The following is a 15,793-nucleotide window of genomic DNA, read 5'->3' as shown; positions in this document are numbered from 1 at the left end:
AGATTACAACTTTGGTATTACATTTTCCCCTCAATGAAATTACTGTAGAAATTAAAATATGTATGAATATACACTTATATATTTGTGTATTATTAAAAACAATATTAGTCTGTGCTACAACTTTTTGGGAAAGTAAATAGGCATTGGATTTTTGTGATAGAGGCAGGATAAGGAAGGGTTATTTTTTTATTGCTGAGTTGGTTTTCCTTTGCTCTTCTGCGTTTTGAATATATTTAACTAAAGAATACGTAATGTGGGGCTGGAGAGATGAATCAGAAGTTAAGAGTACCAGCTGCTCTTGTGGAGGACATTCTGTTTCCAGCACACACATGGTAGCTCACACCCTTCTGTAACTCCAGTTCCAGGGAATCCGATGCCCTCTTCTGGCCTCCAAGGGCATTGCACACACATTATACATGTGTGCTGGATAGCTTTAGTGTCAACTTGACACACCTGGGTTGAGGGAGCCTCAGTTGGGGAATTGCCTCTATTGGACTAGCCTATGGCCATGTCTGAGGGGCATCTTCTTAATGAGTGATATGGGAGGGCCCAGCCCACCGTGGGTGGTGCCACCCCTGGGCAGGTGGGCCTATGTAGCATAAGAAAGCAGACTGAGCAGGGACCAGGGGAACAAGCCAGTAAGCAGCATTCCTCCATGGCTTGTGATCTAGCTCCTGCTTCCAGGTTCCTGTCCTGAGTTCCTACCTTGGGCTCCCTGATGAACTGTGACCTGGGAGAGATGTAAGCTGAATAAACCCTTTCCTCCCCAAGTTGGTATTGGTCAGAGTATTTTGTCACAGAAATAAAGAAACAAACTAGGACAACATGCAAGCAAACACTTATATTCAAAATAAATAAATAAATAAATAAATAAATAAATAAATAAATTTACTAAAGAAAAGAGAACCTCTGCCTCAGAGCTGAAAACCTTCCCCTTGCCTGGCTTGGAGAAGCCTTGTAAAAGCTGGAGTGCATTCTTCATTAGGTATTTCTGTGAGTGTCACTGAGGTGCTAAGAGCAGGCACAGGGTAATTGGTTCACAAATGCTTCTCACACAGGGTCTTTTTCTTCATTTCTACTGTACAAAGCATCTTTTCTTTTCCTTCTTTGCAAGGAGGCACGTGCCTGTGAACTTGGTCATCTGGAGAGTGATGCCCATTGCAGAAGGTGTGCGTGCCCTTTGCAGTACAGTCTTCTTACTCATTTCTTAGTCCCAGGCCTTCCTTCTCCTTTTTTACCCCTAACTTCATTCTGCTTGTTTCTCCTTTCTGTCTTATAAAGATTTGGTCACCATAAACCTCTGTATTTCATAGCAACCCCTTTTCTCCACAGACTTGCCTTGAATTCATCTGGGTTAGGTATGTGTATGGATATGCATGTGGGTGTACATTGGTATGGTGTGTGCATGTGTGTATGTAGGGCAGGGGTCAGCCTTGGGTTTCATTCTTCAGGAGTTAGCCATCCTGTGTTCTGAGATAGGGTCTCTTGTTTTCCTTGAGTTCACCAGGCTAGGCTGCCTGGCCAGAACCCAGGGATCTGTCTGCCTCTATCTCCCCAGCACTGGGATTTCAAAGGCTCCACTTTTTTACATGGATTCTGGGAATGGAGCTCAGGTCCTCATGCTTACACATGTTACAAATGGAGCTATGTTCCTAGCCCCTGCCTTGAATTTTTCTTTTTCATGAGAAACTTTTCCCCTGCATTTCTAGAAGCTTTCCATTTAAGGTGGACTATATGTATAGTTTTTCAGATCATTATAGTTTGTTTCTAGTTACTCAAAAATAAGCATGACGCTGTGAATCTGATGGCAAAGCCTAGTGATAGTAGGCCTGCCCTTGCTGGAGAGTCCTGCTTTAATAATGTGAAAATTCATTGAATATTTTTTTTTTTTGTATAAATGACTAGGGCTCATTCATGCCTTCTTTTCTGCTTGTCAAGCCTAGAGTAGAATAAAAACTCCTCTAATGTGTAAAGGGTAACACACCATTTAAAGGAATTGTACTTTTTTGTGTGTTTTAAAAATGTGAATATTTATTGTAAGGGAAATAAAATATATTCAGAAAGACAAACATTTTCTTATGCGAGCTATTTAGATAAACAGATGATTGATAGATGATAGATGTGATAGATAGATGATAGATAGGTAGATAGATAGATTGATAGATGATAGATTTGTAGATGTATGATTAAAAGTATAAAGGGGACCCTTAGGGTCTAAAGAGAAAGAGAGGAAAAAGACATAATGTTGCATGTTTTCTCTCATACTAAATCTAGGGGGGAGAGAGAGAGGGAGAGAGAGAGAGAGAGAGAGAGAGAGAGAGAGAGAGAGAGAAGCAGAACTGGGTCTTTGGGGGAAGCAGAGAACCAGTGAGAAAGAGGAAAGAAGAAGGGGGGGCAATTCAAACAAAAATACAATAATATGTATGTTTGAAAAGGTTATAATAAAACCCATTATTTTATACAATAAAATTAGTTATAAAAGGAAAACATAAAGCCATAGAATCATATGATCAGAGTCCCAGGAGTTTGTAGGACTCTGTTCCCATATGGTCATGCACCTCCTCCCTGGCTCTTACAGTCTTTCCTCCCCCTCTTCTGTGATGGTCCCTAAGCCCTGGGTGGGTGAAGTTTAATATAGGAGTCCTGTCTAAGGACCAGAAGTCTGCAGACTCTTAAGCTCTATGTTTTGGCCATTTGTAACCTTTTATGTCCCTGGCCTTCTGTTGCATGAGGGATCTTCATTAATGGGAATTGAGAGATTGATTAGTGTCATCTTCATTACACCCCTTAGGTGTAGAGGTTGCACTGTAGATGTGTCGCTTAGGCCTGGGCAAGGAATGGTACTTTTTAAAGTTTCAAGCATGGCCTGTTAATGCAAGCCTGCAAATCCCAGCTACTCAGGACTCTAAGTCAAGAGAACTGCAAGTTGAAGGTCTCCCTGGACCATAGAGTGAGTTTAAAGGCAGACTGGGCAACTTAGTGAGAACCTGTCTCAAGTTATGTGGGGGTCGCACCTGTGATCACCCAGCAAGATTGGTTGGGGATGAGGAAGTGCGCCGTCCGCCTGCTCCAGCAGCACCAGGGACAATCAGACGTGCCAGGGAGTCTACTCAAGCAGGAACTCGTTTATTGCAAGTGTTACAGAGCTTATAAAGGCATTGACCGCAATTAGAAATCCCCCTCACTCTGAAGGTGTCCAATCAGTTTAAATGTCAACCAGGCACGCAGGCAGCACTTCATGGATTCCAATAGTGAACATGCGCTGATCACGCGCTCCTCAGGATTGGGGAAACCTCCTCAGCCAATCCGAAGATTTTCAAAATAAGTCAGGCAGCGCCCTGCTCAGTTCCTCTCAGCACCATTTTAGCAAGCCAGGGCCCTTAGGTCCCCATAAAGATAAAGAATATAAAAACTGGACTGGGGACATAGTTCAGTGATAGAGTGCTTCCCCTAGCCTGAGTGAGAAACTAGGTTCAATACCCAGTACCACAAAAATAACAAATTGCAAAACAAGTTTGTATGATTATTAGATATTCCTGTCACTGAAGAAAATACAGAGTGTGGGAATACATAGCAGAGTACTTAAATATATTCATTACTCAGTTTATGTTACTGTAGAAAACTTCTTTTCCTCTTTATGATGAGTTGGGACTGAAATCTATTCAGTGGTAGGTTGGGCAGCAAACTAGCCAATACACAATCAGTCTTTATTTTTCTGCCGTAGTATGACTGTTTAAATGCATCTTCAGAAGGACTGAAGTTGCTGCCTGGACTTCATATGAAAATGGGACTTAGTGATAGTATGAGATCGGGGCTTAGAGAACAGTTAATGGACCAGGATTGGGAGGAGGATTTGTGAATTTAAGCATGTATCATTTGTAATTGACTATTAAAAAGAATCATCCTGCTGGACATAGTGGTACACACCTTTAAAACCAGCACTTGCAAGGCAGTGGCAGGTAGATCTCTGTGAAATAGAGGCCAGCCTGATCTACATAGTGAGTTCCAGCCCAGGCAGAGGTACATAGTGAGACCCTGCCTTTAAAACAAAACCAACCAAACAAACAAAAAACCATGAAGAACAACAACAAAAACCAAACCATCTTGAAATGCTCAAGGAAACAGAAATACTACATATCATCATTAAGAATTTAGTCCAGATAAAATAATATGTTTGCATGTTTGAGAAAGGAAAAAGAAACTGACAGAATTTCTTTCTAAATAAAGCCCCATTGTGGCTCTGAGCTCTGAGCTTTTATTCCTTTGCTCCTCCCCCCCCCTCCTCACCCCCAACCTTATTTTTTTTCCTAATATGTGTCCTCTAGTTCCTGCCTCTCCCTGCCAAATTCTGGAATGATGGGCATGCCCTGTCATGCCTGATTATGGGGAGGTGGGGGTTGTTTTTGATCATCTTTGGTATTTATTTATTTGGCGGGGGAGGCTCCCTGTGTAGCCCAGGCTATCCATGAACTCTAGGTCTTCTTGTTTTTCCCTCCTAAGTGCTATGGTTGCAGCCATGTGCCTCCACACCCACCTGCCCTTACTTCATCGTTGTTTGTATTTCCTCCCAACTGGAAAGTTATACTGGTTTGTGGAGAGCCAGCATGGGTTAAATGCTAACCTCATTTATTAAGCCTAGCTAAAAGCATGCAATCTGAAAGCATGCAATCTGAAATACCATCACTACATTTTTGTTTTAATAATAACACTCAACCAATAACCTTTCCAAAACTAATTTTTAGTTTTGTGGCCAAGTTTTAAGGTATTGCAGAAATAAGTTATTTAATCCTTTTGTTAACAGAAATTTTTAAATTATTTTTTATTGAATTTTTGGGTATTTCATACAGTATATTTTGATCATATTTAGATCCCCTTCCGTATCTGCAACCCCCCCATGCTAGACTCCAACCAAATTTCTGTACACACACATACACACACACACACACACACACACACACACACACACACGTATAAATTAAGACCTATAGAGTCAGGTTTGTGTCCCCAAATATCCTTCAGTATGGGTTTATCTACTGGAGACTGGTTAACGTACTGAGTCTCACCTTTAACTGAGACCGAATCTCTCTTTCCCAGCAGTCATCCGTTGCCAGTAGTTCCTTAGGACTGGGGCTTCTTACCCACTTCCTCATGTCTGTATTGGGATTCTGTCTGGCTTGAACTTATATGGGACTTGTGCATGCTGTCAGCATTGTGAGTTCATATGAGTAACTGCCCAGCTGTCTGAAAAAACTCTTGTTCCCTATGGTCTTCTACCTCCTCTGGCTCTTACAATTTTTCTACCAACTCTTTTTCAATGACCCCTGAGCCTTGAGAAGTAGAAGTATGATATAGGTGTCCTATCAGGAATAATACCCTGCAGCTTCTTGTTCTCTGCACATTGACCAGTTGCAGTTCTCTGTGTTAATCACCATCTGCTTCATAAGGAAGCTTCTCTGTGAGGCTGGTCTGGGAAAGCTCCTGGATCTGGTGTCCACAAGGGTTCTACGAGGGCAGAAACGGCAGGCGTAAGCCAGAAGAAAAAAAAATTAAGTTATAAACTCATCACTGAATATTTTTTATGCGTCCCAATTGCTGTTAATTTTCATGATAATATGCATTATTCCAAAAATGTATAATGTTCCCAGAATGGTTGTTATTTAATAATGTCAATGTAGATCTGCTCAGATTTTGTTGTGGATATTGTTTCTCCTTTAGTTTTAATAAAAATTCTTGATTTTTTCAACCTCATAGACAACATCTGGGGAGGATGTGCGAGACTTCACGAAGGTGCTGAAGAACAAGTTCAGGTCCAAGAAGTATTTTGCCAAACACCCTCGGCTTGGCTACCTGCCAGTCCAGACAGTGCTGGAAGGAGACCACTTAGAGACGTGAGTTCCATTCTAGTATTAAATCCTCTGTAAACACATCTCCTTGTTTTTACTGTAATGAAACAAAAAGAAATCATTTAATACTGAAAAGATTCGTGTATTGGTGAAACATTTCGTTCCATTTATTTTTTAAAATGTTGTATTCCTTACTTTTATTTTGTGTGTGTGAGTGTATTGCCTGCATGTATGTAAGTGTACCTGTGTCGTGCAATGCCTGCAGAGGTCAGAAGAAGGTGTCAAGATTCCCCTGGAACTTGAGTTAGCTGCCATGTCTGTGCTGGGAATAGAACCTGGTCCTCTGCAAGAGCAGCCAGTGCTCTTAACTGCTGAGCCATCTCTCCAGCATTAAACATTTCATTTTAAAAGAATTAAACTTGGATTCAGTCTTCAGCAATGGTGAATTTTTATTACTTATTTTTTTAACAGTGTCACAACCAGAAATCCAGGTGTAACTGGATTGTGTGTCTGAGCTTGTCAGCTATTTACCTGGTCACCTCTTTTCTTCCTTTTAGATATACCTAACTCAAATTGTGGTATTATATATCATTCAGTAACTTTTCTTTTTCCCTCTTTTTGGAGGTTTCAATCTTTTTCTTATAGCATATTATACATATGTGTGTGTGTGTGTGTGTGTGTGTGTGTGTGTGTGTGTGTGTGTGTGTGTGTGTGTTTCTGAGGCATGAACCCAGAGCTTTACAAATGTTAAACAAGTCTTCTACCTTTGGTTTATATCTCTGGTCCAATTTCATATCTTCTTAATATAAATGATTAATAATACTTCATCTCATGCTTCAAATGCAAATCTTCAAAACTCTCCTCAGAATCTCAGGTTTCAGAGTTGGGTGTGGTAGCACATACCATTAATCCCAGCACTCAGGAGGCTGAGTTAGGTGGATCCCTGTGAGATTGAGGCTAGCCTGAGCTACACGGTGAGTTCCAGGTAGTTAATGGAGACCCTATCTCAAAAAAATTAAAACAAAACCAAAAAGTCCTTCATGTTTCTTATCACTCTTCTTAAGGATGAAGGCAACAAAATGAAATAGCTTTACTTATTATATGAAATAGACAAAATTTCTTAGAAGTTCATATTTTGATTTGACCAGCATCTTTTGAAAAGTTTCAAGAGAGCTAAAGTATGAGTTTATAAAGCTAAGAAAAAAAAAGAACTTAGAGTCTGAAATTAAAAAGATATGTTTTAAAGTGAGCCAGAAGAGTTGCATGAGATGCAATTATAAGTCACCAAACAATTATCATTGATATCAAAAAATCAGTAGGATTTTAAACCTTTGAATCATTTTTTAAAAAATATTCACATCAGGGCTGAGTGTGGTGGTACATACCTTTAATCCCTGTACTTGGAGGCAGAAGCAGGCAGAACTCTGTTAGGTTGAGGTCAGGCTGGTCTACGTAGCGAGTTCTAGGCCAGCCAGGGAGACCCTGTCTTTAAAAAATTCTGCATCAGTGTGCCTGCCTTGGCCTTTTTCTTGTGCTTGCATCTGGAGAAATGAAGTTGTATTGTAAATCATCAGCAGCATGGCTCGTACTCAAGAACAATAAAATACTCGTAGGAGAAAGATACCATCTCCTATGACTGTACAGTGTGTACAGCAGGAGATTCTCCAGGTAGAAGTGTAGTAGACATGGAAAGGGTGGGTCAGGATCAGGTTTTGTTGAGTTGAAACTTTTATTTCCAAATTCATACTTCATTCTATTTTGTGTATGAGAAATAATCAGAAAACAGTAATAAGTCCAGTATGTTACAACAGTATCTCCAAGATGTCAAAATGGAAGACAGTTTGATCTGACTTTTTATTCATACCTGTCTCTATCAACCCACATCTTTCCTAGTTTCTCTGTGCATATATTTTTCTCTTATACAGAGGTTCATATATGGGGACTGGAGAGATGGCACAGTGGTTAAGAGCACTGGCTGCTCTTGAAGAAGACCTGGGTTCTCTTCCCAGCACCCACATGGTGGCTAACAACCATCCGTAACTCCAGTTCCAGGAAATCTGTCACCCTCCTCTGGCCTCCACCGGCCTTGCACACGAGTGCACTTACATACATGTAGGCTAAACACTCATACACATAAAATAAAAACAAATAGGTAAAGAGGTTCATATATTACACATGCACAAATTCACTGTTAAGAATCAATTCCACTTTTTTTATAGCTTTTCTTGACATTAGGCTAGCTACAGTTAACATATGCTTTGGTGGGCTGGAGAAATGACTCAGTGGTTAAGAGGACTGGTTGCTCTTACAGAGGACTACAGAGGTCCATGTCAGTTGTCTTCCTTGGTAGCTCTCCACCTTATTTGAGACAGTGTCTGTCACCGAGTCTGCAGCTTGCTGATTCTGCTGGGCTGGCTGGCCGGCCAACAAGCCTCAGGGATCCCCCTGTCTCTGCCTCCCCAGCACTGGGATCAGGGATACTCGGCTTTTATATGGGTGCTGGAGACAGAATTCAGATCCCTCATGCTTGCAAGGCATGTGCTTTATTGCCTGAGCCATCTCCTAAGCCCTCCAGAGTAACTTTTCTGAAGTAAAAATTAACAGAAAAGCATGCAGAGTAATTTTATTCTCTGATTTTGAGATACAGTGCTGAAAAATGCCTCACCTCATTTAACATACACTCATTATTTTCCATGAGAAAGAAACAAGAAAGGAGGGAGCATTTGATTACATCAGATGCAACAGGGTTCCTATTGAACAAGATTTATGAGCTACTACATAGTATGGGCAGGTTTTCTTCTTCAAATCCTAACAGCTCTGTGGATTTGGTGTAGTTCATTTTTCTGCAGAGCCCTTTCTGCTACGGGGTCACTTGTTCCAGAAGAACAATTTATGTGAGTGGGTAGTGAAAAAAAAAGTTTGATTTCATTTATTCTCCTACTTATGGGAGGAGAACATCGGAGGAAAACCATTGAAGTGGTGAAGGTCCTGATGTTATTTATGGAGCTGAGTAGAATTTTCTTTTACTTCTTTCTCTTTCATGCTTGCAAATGTAGTGTTTTATCTTCTGACCAGTAATTATCCATGCATACATGAAAGAAATTTATGAGAAAAAGTTATTACTAAAAGGGAAAAACATATCCATGCTAAGGTTTATTTGGTTAATTTTATAAATCTTATGCAAAATTTTTCAAAACTGAAATAAATGAGGAAAGCTAAAGAGTGTATTATTCATCATAAAACTGAGACATAAGCTAAGGTAATTACAAAAGTAATTTTAAGAGTTCTGAGAGATTATTATTGACTATAAAGTTAGGCTGCTTTCCCTAAATGTAGAAAAAAGAAAAGTATGGTAGACATTGGCCCAGGTGCCTTAATGAATTTCATCACTCTGAAAATTTTACCATGGCAAGAACTAGCTGATGCAGGTGTAATTTTGGGAGTAGATGGACTGAGTACATGGACTGGGAGGAACAGATAGCTGACTGAGCCCCTAGTTGTGTGCTGAGTCAGAGGAAGAAAGGGAGAGTTTCTGGCCAAATGAGGCATTTTCAAAGGCATGGAGGGACAAGCTCAGGGGAAAACCATATGCAAAGTGAGGCCTGAGAGTTGCAAGAACCAGAAGAAGAGCCATAATAAAGGGCCTCCTATACCACACCTGAGTGTGCAGAGTATCCTGGGAATATACGGGGCCTTTCAGAGTTTATATGCAGTGTTAAGGAGAAAAGGCTGGTGGTTGGTTCAGGAAAGGAGCTGACATAAAATTACCCTTCAGAAATGAGCTCTATTTAGGAGAGGACTTCATAGCCATTGGGGCCATGGCCGGGCCTTGAGATGAGAGAATTGTGGGGACAGTGCAACATACTAGAGGTAACAATAGGGATCCTGAGGTGGGAGAGCTTTCTAGACACATTAAGAAAGTTAGCTCAAGGTAAAAGGGTAGAAGAGATCCCTGTGGGCAGCATCTGGAGACAGTAGCTGGGAGGACCTGGAGATGGAGAGAACACAGCCAACCAGAGAGGAAATCTTGATTTCCCCAGGGTAGGGGGCCTGCCTGGAGCTGAAAGAAGAGCTTTTGTTTACACATTCCTGTTGTACCCTAGGCCCAAGGCAGCAGGGGGCTGTCAATCCTTGTCTCTAGATCCAGACCTGAGGGGAGAAGAAACTGGCCTTAAAACAGTAGGCCCAGGATCCCAATTTGCTGCTTCAGGACAAATGGATTAAAGAAATAAAAGACCAGAAATAGGAGAAGATTTCTGGGAATTTAAGCCACTAAAAGGGTCACTAAATTCTTTGAAGTCTGTGTTAGATTTCATAGAGTGCTACATACATTTAGTAGAGTATGATTCCTTGCTTATCAGTGTGAGATTAATCGAAACACCCTGCTGAGCCACCAGATTAAAAACCAAGGAGAGGCCACATTACACCAGAGCTAACACACAGAATGTTGAGAGAGAATGGTGGTGTTATATATTTTTACCTTTTTTTTGTTTGTTTTTTTTTGACATAGGGTCTCTCTATAATCCCAACTGGCCTGGAACTCACAGAGATCCAGAGGCCTCTGCCTCCCAACTGCTGGAATTAAAGGCGTGCATACCACGCTCAGCTGGTGGTGTTACTTTTATTTACTTATTTACTTACCTACATGTCCGTGCTGGGAACTGTGCCTAGGCAAGCGCTCTATCACTGAGCTCAACCCCCTTTAATCCTAGGCTCTAAGTATTCAATACTTTGTTTTTCCTTCCTCCAGAATTGAATGTGAACACTTAATTTTTTTCTACAAATCAGAATCCTCCAAAGGGGCGGCGGCGGGGGACAAATGAACAAACAAAAACCATTAAAGTTTGGTTTTATATCTCTTCTTAGAAATTCTACATTTTTTAAAAGAAACTCTTCAGCCCCATTTTCCAACCCTGACATCCTTATCTTAGTTCATAAATCATTTTTCTGCTAACAATTAACTGAACAAAAAAAAAATCACTCAAGCAGTTTCACAAAACTTTTCCAAGGTCTGTTAAGACTGAAAAAATACACGTTTTTTCTTCTGTGGAAAGCTCATATCAAGTGTTGTGGTGCATTGAAATGCTCAGATAACCTCTTAAGCCCTTACTGTTTTTAGGGCGTGTAAGGCAATGTATCTGTTGACTTTCTGCATCCCTTCCTTAGGGCCAGTGAGGAGAGTGGTAGATGGCAGGTTTGGAATCACACCGTGTTGCTATATTGTTCCAGTGTCTATTTTATACATGTGCAACTAAATCTAATCACAGACTAGGCATTCTGACACACTGAATGGATAGATGCCTAGTTTTGAAAGTAGGTCTATAGACGTTTAGCTTCTCACCCAATGCGATGACCTTCCGTCTCTTTTTAGTTTTTTCCATGCACACATCACGCGCTTCACAGCAGTAGATAATGAGATCATTAACTTTTTCTCAAGTACTCACATATAATAGAAAAGGAGACCGGGCAAGTCTGGAATAATTTTGCTTGAATCAGCATTAGCTTTTGCAAGAAACTATATAATTAAATAGAGAAGTAATTTTTTTCATACTTTTAAATTTCTACATTCATCAAGTAATTAATTTATCATTACCTCCCCCCATAAGTTAGGGTTTTTAAATGTATTTTAATTGGAATGAGTTGTTTTCAAAGGCATTTCTTGGAGAAATCAGAGTTTCCAGAAGGTTTCAAGGGTTGGGGAGATCCCTGTGACAATCCAGTCTCAGACCTGAGCCCTTGATTCAAGCAGAACATGGTTTCCTGTGTAGTTTCCTAGAGTGAATTTTGGGTAAAATTATTCTTGAAGGAGGTCTATCTTGTCCTAGAGAAGTTGCTTTCAGTGTATTGGTGACGAGGTACTGAGCAGTGTGGGAAAGCATGACGGCCATGACTCTTTTCAGTGCATCTGAAGTTAAGACACTTGGTATATACCTAATTTGAACTTTTATATGTATGAACAATCAGAAGATTCTTTTGACTTAGCTTCTGAAATTAATAGTCTAGTATTATGTGTATAACCTTTCTGATAAAGTTTCTTCTCTGGGAAGAACAAAAAATATAATTATATCTCCCCTTAGAATATTCTAGGAAACTATCTTTAAAAATTATCCTATAATTTTGAGCAATTTTAGCACATTCTCTGGGTTTTTCACTACGACTGCTCTAAAGTACGGTTACTATCTTGAAACACATATCTTGCGAGACCTGTGTAAAGGTCCCAAAGGGTCCTATAGACACTTGAATACACAGTATGCACCTTCTTTAGAATAAACTGTGGCTTTTGTTGCTCTTAATTCCCCCTATGGTGAATGTCAAGGTTGCCAAATGTGAGTAGAAGACCACTGAGAAGCCCCCTTTTCTTGCTTTGGTCTAAAATGGCTTTAAATATTTGTTGTGTGACTTTTGTCTCCCTCCTCTCACTACAGTCCTATCACGCTCATCAGTATGTGGCCAGAGCACTATGAGTGAGTATTCGCAGCCCACCTGCAGAGGAGGGATGTTCTGATCAGGTGTATTAGCACGGGGGTGATTTCTAAACTGTTGTCTAAAGTACTACTTCTGCATCTTGGGTAACAATGCTGGTGGTTTGTTTGCATGGCAGATTTGCAACTTAACTAATCTTCTAACTAGTAACGTCTATCAATATTCAAACATAAAGCTATTGCTTTGATTTTCTCTTTACAGCCCTTCACAGTCTCCTCAGCTGTTTCATGATGACACCCACTCAAGAATAGAGCAGTATGCCACACGGTAAGAAACTTATAAAACCCCCTCCATGCCACTCAGAGTGGCCCAGCATCTGTGCCACTCCAAATCTACTCACATACGTTGATGCAGGAATATATTTTGGAGCACTCATGATTCTGTTAGAAGTAGAACCTGGGTCTTCATCTTTTCCTGGTGCTATTTGCACTTTACCAAACACCTGCTGTATGTTCTCTGAAGAGTGGATCTCAATAGGCTGTGATTGCTGAGCTCATGAGACTCCAAGCACAGTGTAGGCAGGATTTAAGTAATGTAACCTCATTTCCGAGAATGAAAGTAGGGATTGAAAATATGCTCTGGAGATGTGCACGTATGAATTACAATATGTAATTAAACTTATGCTAATGTTTGATGATAAGTGTTTGTTTTAGAATCTCTGAACAATGTGAAATATAAGCCTGTTGGTGGTATGCACAAACTTTCAGTGAAGTGCTTAATACCGGCCTTGGTGATGCTAGAAGCCAGCTGTGTCTAAAATCCCTAGTTTAAGAACCATAAAAGTAGTAACATTTGAATGGAATTGAGACTAAGTAGAATTTTTTGAAAAAGGCATGCCTGGGCTGATGGAAAACACCCTTGAAAGCCCTGAGCTGGGAGTGTTGGGAGTGTGGCTTGTTTACGGAGCCATAGGAGGGAAAGGGAAGGAGTTGGATGAACCTGCAGACAGAAGCCACAACCTAACATGGGGTCCATTTGCCCAGGAGCTGGTAAAGAGAAGTCATGGAGGGTCTTCAGAATGAGAGGAGCATTATTTATGTGAGAGGTCGCTTCACTTCCATGAATATCAGTTAGGAGGCCTGGGAGCTCCGTGAGAAAACTCCACAGCATGGTATAAGATGGCAGCCACAGCCCCTACGGGAGTGGTGATAGCAGTGCAGCTCACCAGTAGACCGGTTTCAATTTTACCATCTTATGGGAAGTTTGGACCTTTCTCTCCATTGTCAGAATTGATGAGCATTTAAAAATGAGCAAGAATCTGCTTCCGGATGGCCCTGTCCCCTGCAGCCCAATAATCTCGCTCCTCATTTTAATTTTTCAGACTGGCCCAAATGGAAAGGACGAACGGGTCTTTCTTGACTGACAGCAGCTCCACAACAGGAAGTGTGTAAGTACATCCTGCAGTGAGTCTGCCTGGGAAGACTGCTCCCTTATGTTACGGTTTCAGAGGACTGTCACCTCTGAGTCATGATCCCAGTCAAAATTGACACGTGGTTCCAAAAAATCTACACAGATTTTATGTTTTCAGGTCACGGTGACTTAGTTTTTACAAGCTAATGAAAAGTGCCACAATGCTCAGCCAATCTGCTTTAAAATAATCAGATTGCCTTATTAATAACATAGTCATGATAATTTCTGTTTTGTATGTGTGGTATACATTCATATGTGTGTGTGGAGGCCAGGAGTTAAGATCAGGTGTCTTTCTCGATTGCTCTTTCCACTTTTGTTTTGCCTTGTTCTTTCTGTTTGTTTTTGTTTGGTTGGATGTGTGTGTGAGGGGGGGTGGTTGTTGTTTTGTTTTGTTTTGTTTTGGACAATGTCTGCTGTGCCCCCAGCTGACCTGGAACTTGCTGTGTTAGACCAGGCTTGCAGAACCTGACAGAGATCTGGCTGCCTTTGCATCCCGAGTACTAGGATCAAAGGCGTGTGCCACCGTGCCCATCTCCACTTTATTTTTTGAGGCATGGTGTCACACTGAACCTGGACCTTGTTGATTCTGCTAGGCTGGCTAGCCAATCAGCTCCAAGATTTGCCTCTCTCTGCTCTTCTCCCCTCCCCCAGCACTGGGGTTATAAACACGTGCCACCACACATGCCTAGCTCTTATGTGGGTGCTCTGGATCTAAACTGAAGTCCTCACACTTAGGTATCAAGCACTTTGGCAAATGGCCATCTCATCAGCCATAATATTCATATTTCTTATTAGTTTTTTTTTTTTTAATGTGTGTGCATGTATTGCCTGCACGTAGGTAAGTGCACTCATGTCATGCAATGCTCACGGAGGTCAGAAGAGGCTGTTGGATCCCCTGGGACTGGCATTATGGACAGTTGTCAGATGCCATATGGGTGCTGGGATCAAACCCTGGTCTTCTGCAAGAACAACCAATATTCTTAACCTCTGAGCCATCACTCCAGCCCCATTTCTTAGTTTTACAAATGGACTTGTATAGGCTCCACGCACTTTCTGCAAAACCCTCTTTCTTCCACTTGCTAATGTTTTCTCCATACTGTCTGCATTTAGCAATGCTGGCCGGCACACTGGGCATAGCCTCCCTGCCCTTCAGTGAGAAGTCACTCCCTTGCCAGTATTTTATTTTATTAGGAACTAGGAAAAGCCTCATTGACTTAAGAATATCTTTAAAAAAGCATTTTAGCGATACATGTTATGCCTGCCTTCCCCATCTGTGTCCAGCTTGGTTGTCGAATGCTCTTACCAAGTATTTTTCTCTATGATGACCCCACTGTGATAGCTCTTCTTTCCTTTGGAATGTTTTTTGGCTTCACTTTTCATGCTAATTTTGAGGTGATGTGTAAAAGGCTTCAGTGGTCTCAAGTTTTATGTGACTTGCAGGCTCTTTGTGGTTTGGGTCTGGCAGAGAGCTGTAAGCGAGACAGAGCAGTTGTAGGACATAGTGTGTACGTGGCTTTCACTAACAAAGATAGGAGAAAAACAAGTAAAATTCCTTAAGCACTCTGATAAAATATCTCCGTTTCACTATTTTTTTAATCTGTTTTTTTTAGTTTAAAAATGTATTTAATATCTACATAATTAGTAGAAGCATTTCGTTACAACAACATTGACATAGTCAATAAGAGATTACAAAGATGCATATCTTTCAAAATTGGCTGTAATTTTTAGGTTCACAGTGTTGAATTAATATACTTATTCATTATTGTTCTCAGTATAAACTCTATAACACATAGAATTGAATGAGGTTTTAACCTTTACAAAAGATCCCCATTTCATTTTAAAATATACTGTTTCATATAGAAAAACTCACTTTTTTAATTTAATAACCACATACTTAGAAGAAGCATTTCATTACAACAGCATTGACATATTCAATAACAATTTCCTGAGCTAAGATGCATCTTTTTCAAAATTGGCTGTAAATTTTTAGTTTTACAGTTGACTTGTTACAGTTATACAATATTGTACTCAGTATAAAACCTATAAGAAATAAAATC

The 15,793-nt window shown here is 40.5% G+C and overlaps 1 protein-coding gene across 1 annotated transcript in view; it reads left to right on the top strand.

Annotated features, from left to right (window-relative positions):
* The window catches only part of Utrn (utrophin), a gene marked incomplete in the record, with an annotated part of 557,450 nt that overhangs the window by 512,816 nt on the left and 28,841 nt on the right, over positions 1 to 15,793 (top strand). Inside the window, 4 exon segments of the mRNA XM_029561956.1 lie at positions 5,752 to 5,888; positions 12,269 to 12,307; positions 12,528 to 12,593; positions 13,648 to 13,713. Of these exon segments, the coding sequence (XP_029417816.1) occupies positions 5,752 to 5,888; positions 12,269 to 12,307; positions 12,528 to 12,593; positions 13,648 to 13,713 (308 nt within the window).

This window comes from Nannospalax galili, unplaced genomic scaffold, assembly GCF_000622305.1.
Source record: "Nannospalax galili isolate Female #2095 unplaced genomic scaffold, S.galili_v1.0 scaffold154, whole genome shotgun sequence".
In the NCBI taxonomy this organism is placed as follows: domain Eukaryota; kingdom Metazoa; phylum Chordata; class Mammalia; order Rodentia; family Spalacidae; genus Nannospalax; species Nannospalax galili.
This window is presented reverse-complemented; position numbering and strand designations above follow the sequence as displayed.